Source organism: Dasypus novemcinctus, chromosome 9, assembly GCF_030445035.2.
Source record: "Dasypus novemcinctus isolate mDasNov1 chromosome 9, mDasNov1.1.hap2, whole genome shotgun sequence".
Lineage (NCBI taxonomy): Eukaryota > Metazoa > Chordata > Mammalia > Cingulata > Dasypodidae > Dasypus > Dasypus novemcinctus.
The window spans coordinates 79,667,586-79,688,256 of record NC_080681.1 but is presented as its reverse complement, the minus strand read 5'-3'; the positions used below and the strand labels follow the sequence as shown (position 1 = coordinate 79,688,256).

Genomic DNA, 20,671 nt, shown 5'->3' with positions numbered 1-20,671 from the left:
ACCAGTGTTTACCACTTTTTACCAGCCACTTCCTCCTGCTCTTCCCTGGATGCTTCACAGTATTCATCTACACCCTAGAGTTTCAAAATAGTTGATTTAGACAGTTCATGCCAGTTCAATAGTTGTTCTGGTGAAGGGACTGATTCCTGAAGCTTCCTTCTCACTGTCCTCTCACAATCTCCGTGCCATGATTTTTAAATTGAAACCTGGAATTTTAGATATAATAAGACTTACCTTTTAGCATGTTTTTCTGATATTACTCTGGTAGAGGAAAAGGGGGGTATGCTGCCCCAGTATTGCCAAGTTGGTGTAGAAGGTCTGGTTCCTTGGCTTTTGTTGACTACCTACGTGAAATGGAGCTACTTATTACTCCTCCATGGGGGTGGAGGGGGTGGGAGTTCTCGCTCACTAACAAGACTATTATCTCCCTTGTGAGAAGGGTAGAAGTACTTTCTTTCTGCTTACCACTTGTCCTGCACTGATATACCATCCTTCCTTATACTGGGTAGTGGTAAAAAGTCCTTAGTATTGACTAGGTCTCTCTCTTTTTTTTTTTTTTTTTAAAGATTTATTTATTTATTTAATTCCCCCCCCTCCCCTGGTTGTCTGTTCTTGGTGTCTATTTGCTGCGTCTTGTTTCTTTGTCCGCTTCTGTTGTCGTCAGCGGCAAGGGCAGTGTGGGCGGTGCCATTCCTGGGCAGGCTGCTCTTTCTTTTCACGCTGGGCGGCTTTCCTCACGGGCGCACTCCTTGCGCGTGGGGCTCCCCCACGCGGGGGACACCCTTGCGTGGCACGGCACTCCTTGCGCGCATCAGCACTGCGCATGGCCAGCTCCACACGGGTCAAGGAGGCCCGGGGTTTGAACCGCGGACCTCCCATATGGTAGACGGACGCCCTAACCACTGGGCCAAAGTCCGTTTTCCCTCTCTTTTTTTTTTTAAGATTTTTTTTTTTTTAATTTATTTCTCTCCCCTTCCCTGCCCCCCCCCCCCAGTTGTCTGCTGTCTGTGTCCATTCGCTGTATGTTCTGTGTCTGCTTGTATTCTTATCAGTGGCACCGGGAAGCTGTGTCTCTTTTTGTTGCATCATCTTGCTACGTCAGCTCTCTGTGTGTGCAGCTCCACTTCTGGGCAAGCTGCACTTTTTTCTTGCTGGGCGGCTGTCCTTTTGGGGTGCACTCCTTGCACGTGGGGCTCCCCTACGTGCAGGACACACCTGCATGGCACAGCACTCCTTGTGTGCATCAGCACTATGCATGGGCCAGCTTATCACACGGGTCAGGAGGTCCTGGGTTTGAACCCTGGACCTCCAATGGGGTAGGTGGACACTCTATCAGTTGAGCTAGTAGGAGCCGCTCATTATCACCCAGATGTGAAAGGAATTCTAGTCTCACTAGATGGTATCCATTAACATCAAAAGGAGAGGGCTGTGTCTTTGTTTCTTCTCTGAGTGGGTGGGGCATGGGAATTTGGAGGATGGAGGACCTAAGTAAATACTATCAAGGGTGGAAATCTAGGCTCCACTCTAAGCATTTGCTGGTTGTTGTCATCATTCACAGTGGTGTTTGGCTGGAGTAGAGCTGTAGTGGTTACTATCTAAAATTTTCTTTCTTGCTAGGCTTTCTTTCTTTTTTTTTTTTTTTTTTTAAACCTTTTTTTTTTTTATTGACTTTGTAATAATATTACATTAAAAATATATATGTGAGGTCCCATTCAACCCCCCCCCCACCCCCCCTCTCCCCCCCCCAACAACACTCGTTCCCATCATCATGACACATCCATTGGATTTGGTAAGTACATCTTTGGGCACCTCTGCACCTCATAGACAATGGTTCACATCATGGCCCATACTCTCCTCCATTCCATCCAGTGGGCCCTGTGAGGATTTACAATGTCCGGTGATTACCTCTGAAGCACCATCCAGGGCAGCTCCATGTCCCAAAGACGCCTCCACCTCTCATCTCTTCCTGCCTTTCCCCATACCCATCGTCCACCATGTCCACTTTTCCCAATCCAATGCCACCTCTTCTATGTGGACATTGGATTGGTTGTGTCCATTGCACCTCTATGTCAAGAGGAGGCTCAGATTCCACATGGATGCTAGATGCAATCCTCCCATTTTCAGTTGTAATCACTCTAGGCTCCATGGTGTGGTGGTTGTCCTTCTTCAACTCCATCTTAGCTGAGTGTGGTAAGTCCAATAGATCAGATTGTAGGTGCTGGAGTCTGTTGAGGCTCAGGACCTAGCTATCACATTGTCAGTCCAGAGATTCAAATCCCCTAAATATATCTTAAACCCCAACATTAACTGCACCTCCAGCACATTAGCATGAAAGTCTTATGAAGGGAGATCCCATTTGAGTCCAGATTCATCACACATAAACACCATTTCCAAAGAGGGGCCATCTGCCCTGGTAGTTAACCCCATCGGCCATGACCATAACTCCCATGGGTCTCTTTAGCTCTCAAAGGAACCAATATCTGGGGGTTGTATCTGCTTTATCTGTCTCTCTGACTCTGCTCAGTTGTGCATGAGGGCAATCCTTCTGCCAGCCTCCAGACTCTTTTTTAGAAACTCGTAGCCATATAAACTCATTTCTCCTTTCCATTTCCCCCTTACTTTAGGTCAAACAGCATTTTAAAGTCATGGTATTTTATGTAGACATGGATATTCTGCTGATCCGCATTGAACCTTCCGTATAAGGTCATTTTCCAGTTGCATCATCAGTTGGTAGTTGATAGTGGTCCCTCGTTGCCAGGGAGGCTCATCCCCGGGTGTCATGTCCCACGCTGGGGGGAAGGCATTGCATTTACATGCTGAGTTTGGCTTCGAGACTGGCCACATTTGAGTAACATGAAGGCTGACAGGAGGAAATTCCCAGGTACAATGTTGCTCTAGGCCTTGTTCTTATTTTAGGTTTATCAGCTCACAAGCATAGTCCTTAGCATCAGGGGCTCACTGTTGAACCCTCACTCCCTCCCGGTCCCCGCCACTGTAACTGGGAGACTGTCGCTGCTCCCCTAGGGACCACGATAGAGCACCACTGGCCAGGAACCCAGTACCCCCCCTGCTGTGGTTTTTAATTGTTGCCACTATGAGTATATCCAAACATTACCATGCACCCTGGACATATGTTCTGTACAGCTCCCTGTCAGCCATATATCACCTGTCATTGGTATCCCATACCAGTATCCCTCCATTGCCATTGTTGAAACACTCTGTGATCCAGAACTCCCCGAAATTTGAAGCCCAATATAATGTCATGGTCCCTTACTAGGGAATGGCATATAGCGATGGGTTTAAAGGATAGATAAAGAACTTGGATAAAGTTAGATAAAGAACTTAGATAAAGAATGTTGACTTGAAAAAATTCCACATCCTATCTTTTTCTTTTTTTTTCTTTTTTCTTTTTTTATTTTTTTCCCCCCCTAATTATTCAGCTTTTCTTCACAGGAGTCCTAGACCGCAGCAATGTATATATATAATATACAGCACTCCCACACATCCACCAGAAAACCTTTTCCCTTCCACAGTGATACTCTTACGCCCTATTCATATCATATTTACTTAAAGTGATGTACAGAGTCTGAGACATTAGCTTTCTAACAAGGTGACATCTGTGCTTACATTATGGTGCATACTTTAGGATACACAGTTCTTTACATTTTTAGTTATCCTATGTTTTACATTATGGTTTACATTATCAGTCTGTCATCTCCTATATGTTATGGTGTAATATTACATGTTTTATATCCATCCTTGTGTACTCTCAAGAAACTCCTCTCTTACCCCCCATTTACTTTGGTTCCACACATTTAACGTCCATTTTCCCTTCCACCTTGGTGCCCACAGTGACAGCCAACCTCCGTTTCCTGAGGAGCCACTTCCAGAGATAGATGGAATAGTGTTCAGGGCCTAACTTGCTCAACTTCCCCAATGCCCTGGGAGCCACCCTTTCTCTCGAGGGATACAGTTCCCTCTATTTGATGGCATTAGTCCTCCCCAGGATGTGGGTCCACCCCCACTCTCACTACTTGGGTTTCTACCCCATGGTGTCACCCACTCTGGCAGAATGAGCATTTAGACATTCCCTAGGAGCCCGTCCTGCATCAGACCCTCCCCTCCGAGCATTCTAAACAGGTAACCCTCTTTATTATATTTTGATATGATTTTCTCGGCATTTTACTCTCCACCAACACCTGACCCTCTCCTGTGTTCGTATGCTACCCCTCCCTCCCCCCACTTTTGGGCAACGTTACCCATCCGTCCCTCCCCAGCCACCCTCAAACCCGCAAAGCCCCAACCAAAGGCAACCCCTTGCCCCCCTTTTATCTCTTCTTTGTGTTCATACTTACCACCATCTCGTCTTAAATTCCACCCCTGCAGACCTCGGCTCATATCCTTCCTCCACCCTCCGATTTCCTGTAAGCCTATCGTTCAGTCTCTTGCTATCTAGGGCAGCTTGTTTATTTCATATCATTAAGGTCATGTAGTATTTGTCCTTCAATGTCTGGGTTGCTTCACTCAACATAAGGTTCTCAAGATTCATCCATGTTATCACATGTGTTTGTAGTGTGTTTGTTCTTACAGCCGAGTAGTATTCCATTGTGTGTATATACCACATTTTATTGATCCACTCATCTGTTGATGGGCATTTGGGTTGATTCCAACTTTTGGCAATAGTGAACAATGCTGCTATGAACATTGGTGTACATATATCGGTTTGTGTCCTTGTTTTCAGTTCTGCTGGGTATATACCCAGCAGTGGTATTGCTGGGTCATATGGCAAATCTATGGCTAGTTTTTTGAGAAACCGCCATACTGTCCTCCAGAATGGTTGGATCCTTCTGCATTCCCACCAGCAGTGGATGAGTGTTCCCCTTCCTTCACATCCTCTCCAGCACTTGTATTCTTCTGTTTTTTTCATAGTTGCCAATCTTATGGGTGTAAGATGGTATCTCATTGTAGTTTTGATTTGCATTTCCCTGATAGCTAGAGATTTGGAACATTTTTTCATGTGCTTTCTTGCCATTTGTATTTCTTCTTCGGAGAAGTGTCTGTTTAAGTCTTTTTCCCATTTTTTAAATGGGTTGTTTATCTTTTTATTTTCAAGATATAGGAGTTCTTTATATATGCAAGTTATAAGTTTCTTATCAGATATATGATTGCCAAATATTTTCTCCCACTGTGTGGGCTCCCTTTTTACTTTCTTGACAAACTCCTTTGAGGTGCAGAAGGCTTTAATTTTGAGGAAGTCCCATTTATCTATTAGTTCTTTTGCTGCTCGTGCTTTTGGTGAGATATTCATAAATCCATTTCCTATTACAAGGTCCTGTAGATGTTTCCCTACACTGCTTTCTAAGGTTTTTATGGTCTTGGCTCTTATATTTAGGTCTTTGATCCATCTTGAGTTGATCTTTGTATAAGGTGTGAGATGGTAATCCTCTTTCATTCTTCTACATATGGCTATCCAGTTCTCCAGACACCATTTGTTGAATAGGCCACTCTCTCCCAGTTGAGAGGGTTTGGTGGCTTTATCGAATATTATGTGGTTGTATATGTGAGGTTCTATATCAGAGTTTTCAATTCGATTCCATTGGTCTATGTGTCTCTCCTTATGCCAATACCATGCTGTTTTCACCACCGTAGCTTTATAGTATGTTTTGAAGTCAGGTAGTGTGATTCCTCCAATTTCGTTTTTCTTTTTCAGTATGTCTTTGGCTATTCGAGGTCTCTTTCCTTTCCAAATAAATTTCATAGTTTTTCTAGTTCCTTAAAGAAGGCTGCGTTGATTTTTATTGGGATTGCATTGAATGTGTAGATCAGTTTTGGTAGGATAGACATCTTAATAATGTTCAGTCTTCCTATCCATGAACAAGGAATAGTCTTCCATTTATTTAGGTCTTCTTTGATTTCCTTGAACAATCTTGTATAGTTCTCGGTGTATAAGTTCTTTACCTCTTTAGTTAAATTTATTCCTAAGTATTTGATTTTTTTATTTACTATTGTGAATGGTATTTGTTTCTTGATTTCCTCCTGATCTTGCTCATTATTGGTGTACAGAAATGCTACTGATTTTTGCGCATTGATCTTATAACCTGCGACTTTACTAAACTCATTTATGAGTTCTAGAATCTTCGTTGTAGATCTGTCAGGGTTTTCTATGTATAGGATCATGTCATCTGCAAATAATGAAATTTTGACTTCTTCCTTTCCAATTTGCATGCCTTTTATTTCTGGTTCTTGCCTCAGTGCTCGAGCAAGTACTTCTAAGACAATGTTAAATAGGAGCGGAGACAGTGGGCATCCTTGTCTGGTTCCTGAGTTTAGAGGGAAGGAGTCTAGGATTTCTCCATTGTAAACAATATTGGCTTTAGGTTTTTCATATATACTCTTTATCATGTTCAAAAAATTCCCTTGTATTCCAATCTTTTGGAGTGTTTTTATCAAGAAAGGGTGCTGTATTTTGTCAAATGCTTTTTCTGCATCAATAGATATAATCATGTGATTTTTTTCCTTCAATCTGTTTATATGGTGTATTACGTTGATTGATTTTCTTATGTTGAACCATCCTTGCATACCTGGGATGAATCCCACTTGGTCGTGGTGTATAATACGTTTAATGTGTTGTTGAATACGATTAGCAAGTATTTTGTTAAGTATTTTTGCGTCTAGGTTCATTAGAGAAATTGGTCTGTAATTTTCCTTTCTTGTGATGTCTTTGTTTGGCTTTGGTACTAGGGTAATGTTGGCATCATAGAAGGAGTTGGGTAATGTTCTTTCTGTTTCGATGTTTTGGAATAGTTTCAGCAGGATTGGTGTCAGTTTTTTCCGGAATGTTTTGTAGAATTCACCTGTGAAGCCATCTGGCCCTGGGCTCTTCTTAGTTGGGAGATTTTTAATAACTGATTCTATCTCTCTGCTTGTGATTGGTTTGTTAAGATCATCAATTTCTTCTTTTGTCAATATGGGCTGCTTATGTGTTTCTAGGAATTTGTCCATTTCCTCTAGATTGTCATTTTTGTTGGAATATAGTTTTTCAAAATATCCTCTTATGATAGTCTTTATTTCTGTGGGGTCAGTGGTGATATCGCCTTTCTCATTTCTTATTTTGTGTATTTGCATCTTCTGTCTTTTTTTCTTTGTTAGTGTTGCTAAAGGTTTGTCAATTTTGTTAATCTTCTCAAAAAACCAGCTCTTGGTCTTGTTTATCTGTTCAAGTGCTTTCTTATTTTCTATTTCATTTAGTTCTGCTCTTATCTTTGTTATTTCCTTCCTTCTTCTTCCTGTTGGGTTACTTTGTTGTTGTTTTTCTAATTCCTTCAAATGTGCAGTTAGTTCTTCAATTTTTGCTCTTTCTTCTTTTTTGATATATGAATTTATGGCTATAAACTTCCCTCTCAGTAATGCTTTTGCTGCATCCCATAAATTTTGGTATGTTGTGTTATCATTATCATTTGTTTCAAGGTAGTCATTGATTTCTTTTGAGATTTCCTCTTTGACCCACTGTTTTTCTAAGAGTGTGCTGTTTAATTTCCAAATCGTGGTGTGAAATCTGGGCTTCTGTCCCTTGCAAATCTCCAGCTTGACTCCATTGTGGTCCGAGATAATGTTTTGTATGATTTCAATCTTTCTGAATTCGTTCAGCCTTTCTTTGTGGCCTAGCATATGATCTATCTTGGAGAATGATCCATGTGCGCTTGAGAAAAATGTATATCCTGCTGTGTTTGGGTGTAGCGATCTATATATGTCTATTAGATCGAGCTCCTCTAATATACTATTCAGATGTTTTGTTTCTTTGGTGATTCTCTTTTGAGATGTTCTGTCCAGAGTTGATAGTGGTGTATTAAAATCCCCCACTATAATTGTAGATGTATCTATTCTTTCACTTAGTTTTTCCAGCATTTGCCTGACGTATTTAGAGGCATCCTTGTTAGGGGCATAGATATTTATGATTGTTCGATCTTCTTGACAGATTTTCCCTTTGACTAAAATGTAGTATCCTTCTTTGTCTCTCACAATTGTTTCACATTTAAAGTCTATTTTGTCTGATATTAATATAGCTACTCCTGCCTTTTTTTGGTTATTGTTAGCTTGTATGATTGTTTTCCAGCCATTCACTTTCAATCTCCATGCGTCTCTGGGTCTAAGATGTGTCTCTTGTAGACAGCATATGGATGGGTCATATTTCCTTATCCAATGTCCCAGTCTGAATCTTTTGATAGGTGAGTTTAATCCGTTGACATTCAGTGTTATTACTATCAAGGAATTATTTGTGTTAGCCATATTTTGATTGGATTTGTGTTTGTCATATTTTGTTTGTATATATTTTTTTGTCTTTTTTGTTGTTGTTGTTGGTCTTATACTCTCCTCCAACTTTGCCTTTCCTGTTTTTTCCTTTCTTCCTGCAGAACTCCCTTTAGAATTTCTTGAAGGGGAGGTTTCTTGTTGGTATACTCTTTCAGTTTCTGTTTGTCTGCGAATATTTTGAACTCTCCATCATGTTTGAATGCTAGTTTAGCTGGATAGAGTATTCTTGGTTGGAAATTTTTTTCCTTTAGTACCTTGACTATATCATACCACTGTCTTCTTGCCTCCATGGTTTCAGAAGAGAAATCAGCATTTAATCTAATTGAGCTTCCCTTGTATGTGATGGTTTTCTTTTCTCTTGCTGCTTTTAGGATTTTCTCTTTGTCTTGAGCATTGGATAATTTGACAAGTATATGTCTTGGGGTGGGCCTGTTGGGGTTTATGACTTGTGGAGTGCGCTGTGCTTCTTGGATATGTACATCTGTCTCTTTCAGTAGATTTGGGAAGTTTTCAGCCATTATTTCCTGCAACACTCCTTCTGACCCCTTTCCCTTCTCTTCACCTTCTGGAATGCCTATAATACGTATGTTTGAGCGTTTTGCATTGTCATTCAGGTCCCTAAATCCTAATTGGATTTTTTCTATCTTCTTATTGACCCCTTCTACTATCTGATTTCTGATGTACTGTCTTCCACATCACTAATTCTCTGCTCTGTCTCTTCTAGTCTGCTGATATTTGCTGCAAGTGTATTTTTGATTTCTTGAACTGTGGTGTTCATTCCCATCATATCTGTTATGTTTTTGCGTATGTCTGCAATTTCCCCTCCAAGTGATGTCTTCATGTTGTTAACCTCTTTCATTACTGCATCAAATTTGTCGGTGATAAATGTTCTGAGATCTTTCATTGCTTGTGCCAAGTTTTGCTCCCCTTCGTGATTATTGGTTTGTTGATTGGATTCAGCCATGTTTTCCTGATTATTGGTTTGGTTTGTAGATTTTTGTTGCTTTCTGGTCATCTCTTTATTTTGACGAATTTAATCAGTTCCTTAGCTTCTTTGTCTGCTCTTGGAGGTTAATTAGTTGTTATTTTTGCATAGGTGTTATATCTTCTCTTTGTCACTTTTTTCTTCTTATTCTAGTTACTTGTTGTTGGTTAAGTTCACTTTAGAGGAGAGTATTAGTGTTGGGGAAAGGCAATTGTGTAAGCAAGGGAAAAGTGTAAAGTAGTATTGGTGATGTATGTTAACAAAGCAAGAATATGAGATCTGGGAGGATGGAGGTTAGATTCATGTAGATTGTATAGAGTTATAGCTGTAGGTAGAGTACCTTTTATGAAGTAGATGACTGAATATGAGAGGAATATGGTATGAACTACAAAGCTATTGTTTTCATGAGAGAGGGAAAAAGAAAAGAAAGGTAATAGTTTCAAGAGTGGATAACAGACAGAAAACAGAACAAAGGTATTAGAAATTAAGAGTTAGACACTTTGTGGATCAAAGAATGGGAGGTGGGGGGTGGAATATAGGAGAGACAGTAGATGATAGTGGATATCAAGATGCAGGTGAAGGGGGATAGTGTAGGTAGCCTAAATCAGTTCACACAGAAATGAGGCAGTGGAGGATGGGAAAACCCAGCAAATGTGAGGTGTTCCCTGTAGCACCTATTGTATACTTGAATTAAAATAAAATAAGTGGAAGATGAGGGACAAGAGGGAAAGAGAAAACCGAAAAAAAAAACTAATTATAATAAAGAAAAAAAGAAAGACAAGAAGAAAGGAAGAAAGAAAAAGAGGATGGGCAAACAGTGGGGAACGGATAGGGGGAAGAGAGATACAGGTATACACGTGTCACAATTGCAACACTATCTAAAACAACAACTTCCCCCCGCTTTGCCCTAAAACCCCCCGTCTGTCTGCCCAAATGGGTCTGCAAGCACCTCCCTTCCCACAAACCCCCAATAGGCCGCCCAGGGCCCACGAACTCCCCAGTACTGCAGATGCTCAAAAAAAAAAAAAAAAAAAAAATTAAATTAAATAAATTAAAAAAAACAACAACAACAAAAAACAAAGAACAGAAACCCCTCCGCAGGCCCGGTTCCGCCCGCCGCTGCCCGCCGCGGAGGCCTGGACCGGCTCTGCCCGGCTCCTTACGCCGCCGCGGCCTGGCCTGGCTCCGCCCGGCTCTGCTCGCTACAGCGGCCCAGCTGGCTCCCGCGTCCACCTCCCGCCGCCGCGGCCTGGACCGGCCCCGCCCGGCTCCGTACGCCGCCGCGGCCTGACCCGGCTCCGCCTGGCTCCGCTCGCTACAGCGGCCGGGCCCAGCTCCGGCGTCTGCCTCTCGCTGCCGCGGCCTGCACCGGCCCCGCCCGGCTCCGTATGCCGCCGCGGCCTGGCCCGGCTACGCCCGGCTCCGCTCGCTACAGCGGCCCGGCCCGGCTCCGGCGTCCGCCTCTCGCCGCCGCGTCCTGGACCGGCCCCGCCCGGCTCCGTACGCCGCCGCGGCCCGGCCCGGCTACGCCCGGCTCCGCTCGCTACAGCGGCCCAGGCCCGGCTCCGGCGTCCGCCGCCCGCCGCCGCGGCCTGAACCGGCCCCGCCCGGCTCCGCACGCCGCCGCGGCCCGGCTCGGCCCGGCTCGGCTCCGCCCGGCCCCGCTCGCCGCTGGCGCAGCCCAGCCGGGCTCCGGCGTCCGCCGCTGCGGCCCGGCCTGGCTCAGCCCCACCGAGCGGGGCTAGATGCCTCGTCTCCGCCTACCCAAGGAGGGAATCCTCTACAGGTAGCTGGGATCTCCGTGTATATTTCACAGATGGATCCTCTCTGTTACCTTCCCTCCAAATCGATGTCCAGACACCTCCGGACCAGCAAAAATCCCGAAACAATCCGGTCCCAAAGAGTCTCCAACGCCGCCCAGCCGATTCCCTGCAGAAGACCCTAACAGGGATGTTCACTCAGCCGCCATATTGCCCCCTCTCCCTATCTTTCTTTCTTTGGCTAGACCCAGCAGACATTTGGCTCTTTTTTTTTTTTTTTTTTTTTTTTTTTTATCTGTGCGAATTGTCATTTCTAGATTGTGGAATTTTTATCTTTAAGTCTGGGATATATGGAATGAGAAGAGAACCTAGGGAACTTTACTCTGTTGTTCCTTGTTTCTCAAGGTTCCCAGCTGGTTTGATTTATTTCTACCTTTTTGGACTTTTAGTTTTATTTAGTAGGAGAAAGAAGAAAAAGCCTGTCTACTCCATCTTCCCAAAGCAGAAGTCCATAATACATCTAAAGTGGTCTTTTCTTTTTAATAAATGAAACATATACTTTTTAAAAAATGGATAATCTTAATATTATTATCTTAACATTATTTTTACAGTTTATACCAATTTATAATTCTATGTATTGGGTTTGGAAAATCCACAAGCCCCCATTCTTCCTAATGATCTTTTTTTTAAAAAAAAATTATTTGAGAAATTATAGGTTTACAGAAAAATCACATGGAAAGTACAGAGTTTCTTGTCCCCCTCACAGACAGTTTCCCCTGTTAACTTTGCACTAGTACAGTACTTTTAAAATTAGTCCAGTGTTTTAAAATTGTTAAGACAATATTATTATAATTCTACTATTAACCATAGTTTGTAGTTTACATTAGGGCTCACTGATTGTGTTGTACAGAACTATGGGTTTTTAAAATTTTTATTGTGGTAACATAAACACCCTGAAATTTCCCATTTAACTACATTCAAATGTAGAATTCGTTGGTGTTAATTACATTCATCAAGGTGTGCTAGCATCACCGCCACCCTTACCAAAACTTTTACAGCATCCCAGGCAGAAACTCTGTACCAAATAAGAATTAGCTTTCTATTCCCTACCCCCACCCCAGGCCCTTGCAATCTGTATACTACTTTCTGGCTCTATGAATTTGCATATTCTAATTATTTATAAGTGAAATCATATAATATTTGTCCTTTTGTGTCTTTCTTATTTTGCTCAATATAATGCCTTTAAGGATCATTCATGTTGTAGCATGTATTAGAAGTTCATTCCTTTTTATTATTTTAATTTTAATTTAATTTTATTTATTTCTCTTCCCTCCCCCCCCCCCCCATTTGTCTGCTTGTCTGTTCTCTCTGTCCATTCATTGTGTGAATCCAGCGGCACCGGGAAACTGCATCTCTTTTTTGTTGCATCATCTTGCTGCATCAGCTCTCCATGTGTTCGGCGCCACTCCTGGACGGGTTGCGCTTTTTTCACACGGGGCAGCTCTCCTTATGGGGCGCACTCCTTGTGCGTTGGGCACCCCTATGCAGGGGCACCTCTGTGTGGCATGGCACTCCTCGCGTGTGGCAGCACTGGGTCAGCTTACCACACGGGTCAGGAGGCCCTGGGGATCAAACCCTGGATTCTCTATATGGTAGATGGATGCTCTATCAGTTGAGCCATGTCTGCTTCCCAGAAGTTCATTCCTTTTTACAGCTGAATAATATTCTTTTGCATGGATATACCATATTTTCCTTTCATCTCTTGACAATTGTGAATAATGCCACTATGAACATCAGTGCACAGTGATCTCTTAAAAACACAAATCTAATTATATCCCTCTATTTTCCAAATTTTTCTTCAGTGGCTTTCTCTTATATGAAGATACCATTTTAAGTTCCTTAGCGTGACTTAAACATCCTTTTTGTGATCTAGCCCCAGCTCGTCTCCCCAGCCTCACTTTTATGTCTTTCCCAGTTGCATATTTAAGTCCCCAGAAAGATACCATGTTCTTATTCACATCTAGATCTTTACCTATGCTTTCCTTCCTCTCTTCACCAGGGAAGACATCTTAATGGCTCTGTTTCTTATGTGTAAGCAATAAAGAACAACTTGCCACTTTCTCACTATTTGAGGTACTTTCATATCTTCAATATACTGTTTGTGATACTCTTCCTGGAACACCCCTTGCCGCCTTCTTTTTCATCTCTGAACTCTTCCTTCATCTTTCAGTGCCCTGCTCAAAGGTTACATATTTCATCAAATCTTTTCCAGTTTCTCAGTCATGATGAATTGCTTCCTTTTCTTTTCTTCCATGGTGCTTGATATTTGGCTCTGACATAACATTTATCTCATTTTGTTAAGGTTGTTGGTGTCTTTATTATGCCTTGGGATTAGGGTTTCTTTGAGGGTAGATATATATCTCATTCTTCTTTGTATCTACATTTAGTAATGTGAATCCCACCATGAAATTTACTCCCCTGAATTTTGAACGGAACTAGAGGACTAAGGCCAGCTTTTTCTTCACCTGATTGAAGTTAGCAGTATTTGAATTAAGATCTTTGTGTGAAGCCTGCCTTTGGGAGAATGACATGAAAAATAAAAGAGAGAGGAGGTTTCTGCCCTCAATTACTTTCATTAATTTGCTTACCATAAAAAGAAATAATTGGAAATAGCTGGCATGTTATCTGTGAGTGCTTTAGATTTTGTTCTTATGTTGTAGTTTTGCTTTAGTTTATTTGCTCCCTTAATGCCATGGTTCTATGTTACTGCTAGTTGAATATTTGTGTACTAAAATCCACAGGTCATGGAATATCAATCAAGATTACTAAGGTGCTCTCATTGCTTGCTAGTTTATATTTATTGAGGATTAAAAACAAACAAAAAAATATATTGGTCTTTTAAAATATATATATACACACACACTTGCCTGAAATAGTGTTCAGGTAGTTGAAAGACTATCACAGCACAGTACTGTCCAATAGAAACGTAATGAGAGTCACAAATGTTATCCAATGTGTAATTTAATTATTTTTAATTGCAATATTTAAAAAGTCCAAAGAAATAAGTGAAAATAATTTTAATAATTTTATTTAACCCAATATATCCAATTTAATATTTTAACATGTAGTCAATATAAAAATTACTGAGACATTTTATATATTGTTTTTGTATTAAGTCTTCAAAATCTGGTGTGTATTTTATACTTGCACCACACTTCAATTTAGACTAGTCACAAAACAAGTGCTCAGTAGTTGCATGTGGCTAATGGCTGCTGTATTGGATAGCATAGCTCTAGGAAATGGGGTCCTTTTTTTAGTGTTCACTAAGTACACTGACAGTGTTGTGTAAAATTTCACCACTGTCTATTTTCAGAACATTTTCATCATCTCAAACAGAAACTCTGTACCTATTAAGCAGTAACTCCCATTACCCTTTTCCTCCAGCTCCTGGTGACCACTTTTCTGCTTTCTGTCTTTATGAATTTACATATTCTAAATGTCCTTTTGTGTCCGGCTTATTTCATGCAGGATAATATTTTCATGATTCCTTAATTTTATAGTATGAAGCATTCCTTTTCATAGCTGAATAATATTCTAGTGTACTTAAATATTACATTTTGTTTATCCATTCTTCTGTTGATGGGCACTTGGATTGTTTCTGCTTTTTGGCTATTGTGAATAATGCTAGGAGTGGATGTAGCTCAAGTGATTGAGTGCCTGCTTCCCATGTACAAGGTCTGGGTTCAATCCCTGGTACCTCTTAAAAAGAAAAAATAATAATACTGCTGCTATGAATATTGACTTATAAATATTTATTTGAATCCCTTCTTTCAGTTCTTTGGGGTAAAGACATAGTGGAAGTACTGGTTCATATGGTAATTCTGTGTGTTTAACTTTCTGAGGAATTGCCAAATTGTTTTCCCCAGGGGATGCACCATTTTACATTCCCTTCAGTAGTGTAGGAGTGTGTCAATTTATCCATATCCTCACCAACACTTGTTATTTTCCTTTTTTTAAATAAGAGCCATCTTAGTGGGTATGAAGTGATATCTCATTGTAGTTTTGTTTGAAAGGTTAATGATTTTGAGCATCTTTTTTGTGTTTATTGGCCACTTGTATATCTTTGTTGGAGAAATGTAAATTTTTAATTAGGTTGTTTGTCTTTTTTTGTTGAGTTGTAAGAGGTATTTACATATTCTGGATTTTAAGCCCTTATCAGTTATGTGACTTCCTAATACTTTCTTCCATTCCATTTGTTGTCTTTTTACTTTCTTGATAATTTCTTTTGCACAAATTTTTTTAGTGAAATCCTATCTATCTGTTTTTGTCTTTTGTTGCTCATGAGTTAGGTGTCATACCTAAGAATCCATTGCCAAATCCAAGGTCATGAAGATTTACCCCTATGTTTTCTAAGAGTTTTATAGTTTTAGCTCTTATATTAAGGCCATTGATCCATTTTGAGTTAATTTCTGTATACAGAGAGTGGTAGCTGAGTCTAACTTTATTCTTTGCATGTGGATTTCCAGTTGTTCCAGCATCATTTATTGAGAGACTATTTTTAGCTATTGCTTGGACTTGGCACTCTTGTCAAAGATTGTTTGGTCATAGATGTGTTGATTTATTTCTGGGTCCCAATTGTGTTCCATTGGTCTATATGCTTATGCCAGACCACACTGGTTTTTTTTTTTTCAGATTTATTTATTTTGGCCTCCCCTCCCCCTATTGTTTTGCACTCACTCTCTGCTTTCTGTATCCATTCACTATGTGTTCTTCTGTGTCTGCTTGTTTTCTCTTTAGGCAGCACTGGGAACTGATCCTGGGACCTTCCCGAGTGGGAGAGAGGCTCTTAATCTCTTGTGCCACCTCAGCTCCCTGGTCTGCTGCAACTCTCATGGTCTCTCCTCTGTGTCTCTTTTTGTTGTGTCATCTTGCTGCATGTGGGCCTGTACTCCTGTGTGGGCCAGCACGCTGCATGAGTCAGCCCTCTGCGCAGGCCAGCACTCTACACAGGTCAGCACTCTGCATGGGCCAGCTCTCTGCTCAGGCCAGCTCACTGTACAGGCCAGCTTGCCTTTACCAGGAGGCCCCAGGAATCGAACACTGAAACTCCTATATGGTAGATGGGAGCCCACTTCCTTGAGCCACATCCGCTTCCCAGAACCACTCTGTTTCGGTTACTGTAGCTTCATATTACATTTTGAAATTGGGAAGTGTGAGCCCTCCAACTTTGTTCTTCTCTCAAGATTGTTTTGGCTATTGTAAGACCTTTGCAATTACACATGAATTTGTGGATTAGCTCTTTTGTTTCTGCAGAAAAGGTTCTTGGTATTTTTGTTTTTGTTTTTGTTTTTTTAATTAGAGAAGTTATAGGTTTACGGAAAAAACTTGCAGAAAACACTAAGTTACCATATACCCCCACTCACACACAGTTTTTCCTATTATTAATGGTTTGTGTTAGTGTGTTAACTTGGTTAAAATTGATGAAAGAATATTATTGTAATTATTCTATTAATGATAGTCCTTAATTTACATTAGGGTTTTGTGTAACTTTTAAGTCACCAGGTACCTTTCTCTTTTCTTTGGATTCTTTTTTTCTCTTTTTGTTTTTAATATTAGAGAAGTTGTAGATTACAGAACAATCATGCATAAAATACAGGATTACTATATACCTTCCTATTATTAACACCTTGCATTGATATGGAACGTTAGTTACAATTGATAAAAGCACAGTTTTATAATTGTATGACTAACTATAGTCCATGGTTTAGCTTAGAGTTTACTCTTTGTATTGTGAGGCTTTTGGGATTTTGATAGGGATTGTATTGAATCTATAGATCACTTAACAATATTAAGTCTTTCAATCCATGAATATGTGCTGTCTTGCTATTTATTTAGGTTTCTTTAATTCCTTTCAGCAATGTTTTATAGTTTTCAATGTGTAGGTCTTTCACTTCCTTGGTAATATTTATTCCTAGTATTTTATTCTTTTAGGTGCTGTCATAAATGGAATTGTTTTCTTAATTTCCTTTTCAGCTTACTCATTACTGGTGTATAGAAACACCTGATTTTTCCATGTTGATCTTGTACCCTGGAATGTTGCCAAATTCATTTATTAGCTCTAGTAACATTTTTGTGGATTTATTGGGATTTCCTGTATAAAAGATTATGTTGTCTGAATATTGAGATTGTTTTACTTCTTCCTTTCCATTTTGATGTCCTTTATTTCTTTTTTTTTTTTTTTTTGCCTAATTGCTCTGGCTAGAACTTCCAGTACATTGTTGAATAGCAGTGGTAAAATTGAGCATCTGTGTTGTTCCTGATATTAGGGGAAAGCTGTCATTCTCTCACCACTGAGTATGATGTCAGCTATGGTTTTTTCCCATAAATGCCCTTCATCATGTTGGAGTTCCCTTCTATTCCTACTTTTCTAAGTGTTTTTTTTTAATCAGGAAAGGGTGTTGGATTTTGTCAGATACCTTTTATAGATCAAATGAAGTGATCATGTAGTTTTTACCTTCCTTCTATGAATATAATATATTATATTGATTGAATTTTTTATGTTGAACCATCCTTGCAAGGAGTAATGGAGTTCTTAATACATAATCATTTTTCTGCTGTGACTCATTTTGCAAAGATATTTCTTGATTAATACTGTTTAATGATAGGTGTGCAAAAATTTGCTAGAGGAGACCAACCCTATTTTTAAAATTTTATTTTATTATTTATTATTATTATTTTTTTAGGTACTGGGGCTGGGGATTGAACCTACAACCTCTTAAGCAAGAAGTCGGTGCTCAACCACTGAGCCACACTGGCTCCCTTGAGTTGGTTTTTTCATCTGTTTGCTTGTTGTTTTTTTGTTTTTAGGAAGCACCAGGGACCAAACCCAGGACCTCCCATGTGAGAAGCAGGCAATCAACACCACTTGAGCCACACACTCCCAAGACCAACCCCTTTTAAAAAATACCTTCGTAATTTCAAGGTGGTGTTGGCAGTTTGAACTACAGCTTTCATATAGCTCAGCTTAAGCGCTATTTAATTTTTTCTTGACTCCAGACTATTTATTTACTGGCCCCAACTACTTAAACTTACCCAGACATTCTTAGGCTACCTTTTACTGTCATGGCTGTTAACTTCTTTCAGAGTAAATGTTGTTTAGTTCATATAAGATACTGTTGAGATTCAGCTCCAAAGTATAGTATTTTTCTGGCACTATTAATTGGTATGGTAGGTAGATTTATAAGGGACTTAAAGAAGTTACTGTGTCTACTTTATTTGAATTTATCTGATAGCTAAGGGCTCTAACTTCTAATCCTTCTAATAAGTTTTAAGATCTGGGTAGTGATTTAATAATGAATTTTAGGCATTATATATGTGTTAAATATGTATGTGTGCATATGTATTTGTGTGTATAATAATGAGTTATAGTGAATAGAAGGGATTGGGTAGAAATGCATTGGTAGCAAATTAATTCTCAAGATCCAGCTGCTTAACACAAAGGTTTATATCTCACTCATGGTATATAAACTGCAAGTTTGTGAAGGGTTCTACTACATGGTTACCCCAAGATCCATGCTCATGGAGGCTCTACCCTCATCATATAGCTGTACTTTCTAGAACTTAAAGTCTCCTCATTTGTTTCACCTGGAGAAGATAGCAAGGAAAATTATGCCCTGGCTCTTAGATACTTCAGCCTACAACTATTTGGCCAGAATTAATCAGAGGACTCCATCTAACACCAAGAATATTGGGGGAAATGTGGCTTTTTGTAAGTCCCCAATAATAATGAGAACAAGGTATCAGTGAACAGTAGTAATATCTACCATAGCCCGATTCTCCCACTTGCTCATTTGTGATCTTGGAAAGCCATGTAATTTTTTGAGTCCTATTTTGGTCATTTATAAATTGCAGATAGATTCCTCACCTCATGGAGTTGTTTTGTATATTAAATGAGATATTGTTACATGGGAATGCTTTGTAAATGTAAAGTATGATGGAAATTTTAACTATTTTTAACACTTTTTTGAAGCTAATTTGTTACTTGTTTTTCCTCAGGTCTACTGAATGATGGAACTGTGGGTATTTTTAGGGGCAACCAGATGCGCTTAAAGCGAGCTTGCATTCGCAAGGCAAAGATCTCTGCTGTTGCTTTCCGGAAAGCCTTCTGCCACCACAAGTTAGTGGAACTTGATGCCACGGGTGTGAATGCTGACATCACTATTACAGACATCATCAGTGGTCTTGGCAGTAACAAATGGATTCAGCAAAATCTTCAGTGCCTAGTGCTGAACTCATTAACACTCTCCCTCGAAGATCCTTATGAGCGATGCTTTAGCCGGCTCTCTGGCCTTCGAGCTTTGAGCATCACCAATGTTCTCTTTTACAATGAAGACTTGGCTGAAGTTGCCTCATTGCCAAGATTAGAGAGCCTGGATATTTCTAACACCTCGATCACAGACATTACAGCTCTGCTGGCCTGCAAAGACCGACTCAAGTCTCTAACCATGCACCACTTAAAATGTTTAAAAATGACAACTACCCAGATACTAGATGTTGTTCGAGAACTAAAACTTCTGAATCATCTTGATATTTCAGATGATAAACAATTTACATCAGATATAGCTCTTCGTTTATTAGAACAAAAGGACATCCTACCCAACCTTGTTTCCTTGGATGTTTCTGGGAGAAAGCATGTGACAGATAAAGCTGTTGAAGCCTTTATACAACAACGGCCCAGCATGCAATTTGTAGGTTTGCTGGCCACTGATGCTGGTTACTCTGAATTCCTCACAGGCGAAGGACATTTGAAGGTTAGTCTTAAAAATGTGTTATTTTTTCAGACTGTTGAATGTCTTAGTTGCATAAGACTCCATTAATATGAATGCCTAATTATATAAGGAACATGCTCTTGAACCAGGGCATTGTATAATGGAAAGTGCTTGCTTTAGAGCCAGAGAGTCTTAATTAAAATCCCAATTTACTTCATGACCCAGCACAAGGTTTGATGTAACTTCTTTGACTTTCCATTTTTTTTCCTTGTTTGTAAAATAAATATCATTCCTACCTTGCAGAATTTCCTGAATATTAATATATATAAAATTCAAGTCACTTAGTAGATCCTCTACAAATGATAGTTCGTTTAAATGTTTAATTCCTAATGGGTCACTTCCAAGAAACTAGGAATACTCCTTGTTGAATTTAATCCCTAATTGGAGATCAAGTACCCCGAGGAGATCTCTGCTGTAGAAATAGTAAAATTTTGCTTTCCTTAAAATTTGTCATGCTTAATGAATTAAACATCAATTGAGCGTGGTATAGCCTGAGAGACAAAGATGAAAAGATACAGGCCCTGCCTCCAAGGAGCCTAGTCTGACAGGAGTGGTGGTGATGAGATGACCATAAATAACTTTAAAACCAAGAATTGGTATAGTAGTAATTGTTATAAGAGAACAGGAAAAATTTCTTTAGCCAGGTAATTTGGGGCTTGATGTAGAACACAGTATCTGTATCAGACCTTTAAAGATAGGATTGTAACAGGAGAACTGTTATTTTTCTGCTATATTCCATAGATTTTTCATACTATATTCCATAGATGATTTATATTGATAGGTATTGC

General features: G+C 40.0%; 1 protein-coding gene across 1 annotated transcript in view; it reads left to right on the top strand.

Moving 5' to 3' along the window:
* Positions 1–20,671, top strand: part of LOC101435536 (protein zyg-11 homolog B) — a 308,603-nt gene that overhangs the window by 61,017 nt on the left and 226,915 nt on the right. The window contains exon 3 of the mRNA XM_058303573.2: positions 19,111–19,865. Within this exon, the coding sequence (XP_058159556.1) occupies positions 19,111–19,865 (755 nt within the window). The remainder of the gene's footprint in view (positions 1–19,110; positions 19,866–20,671) is intronic.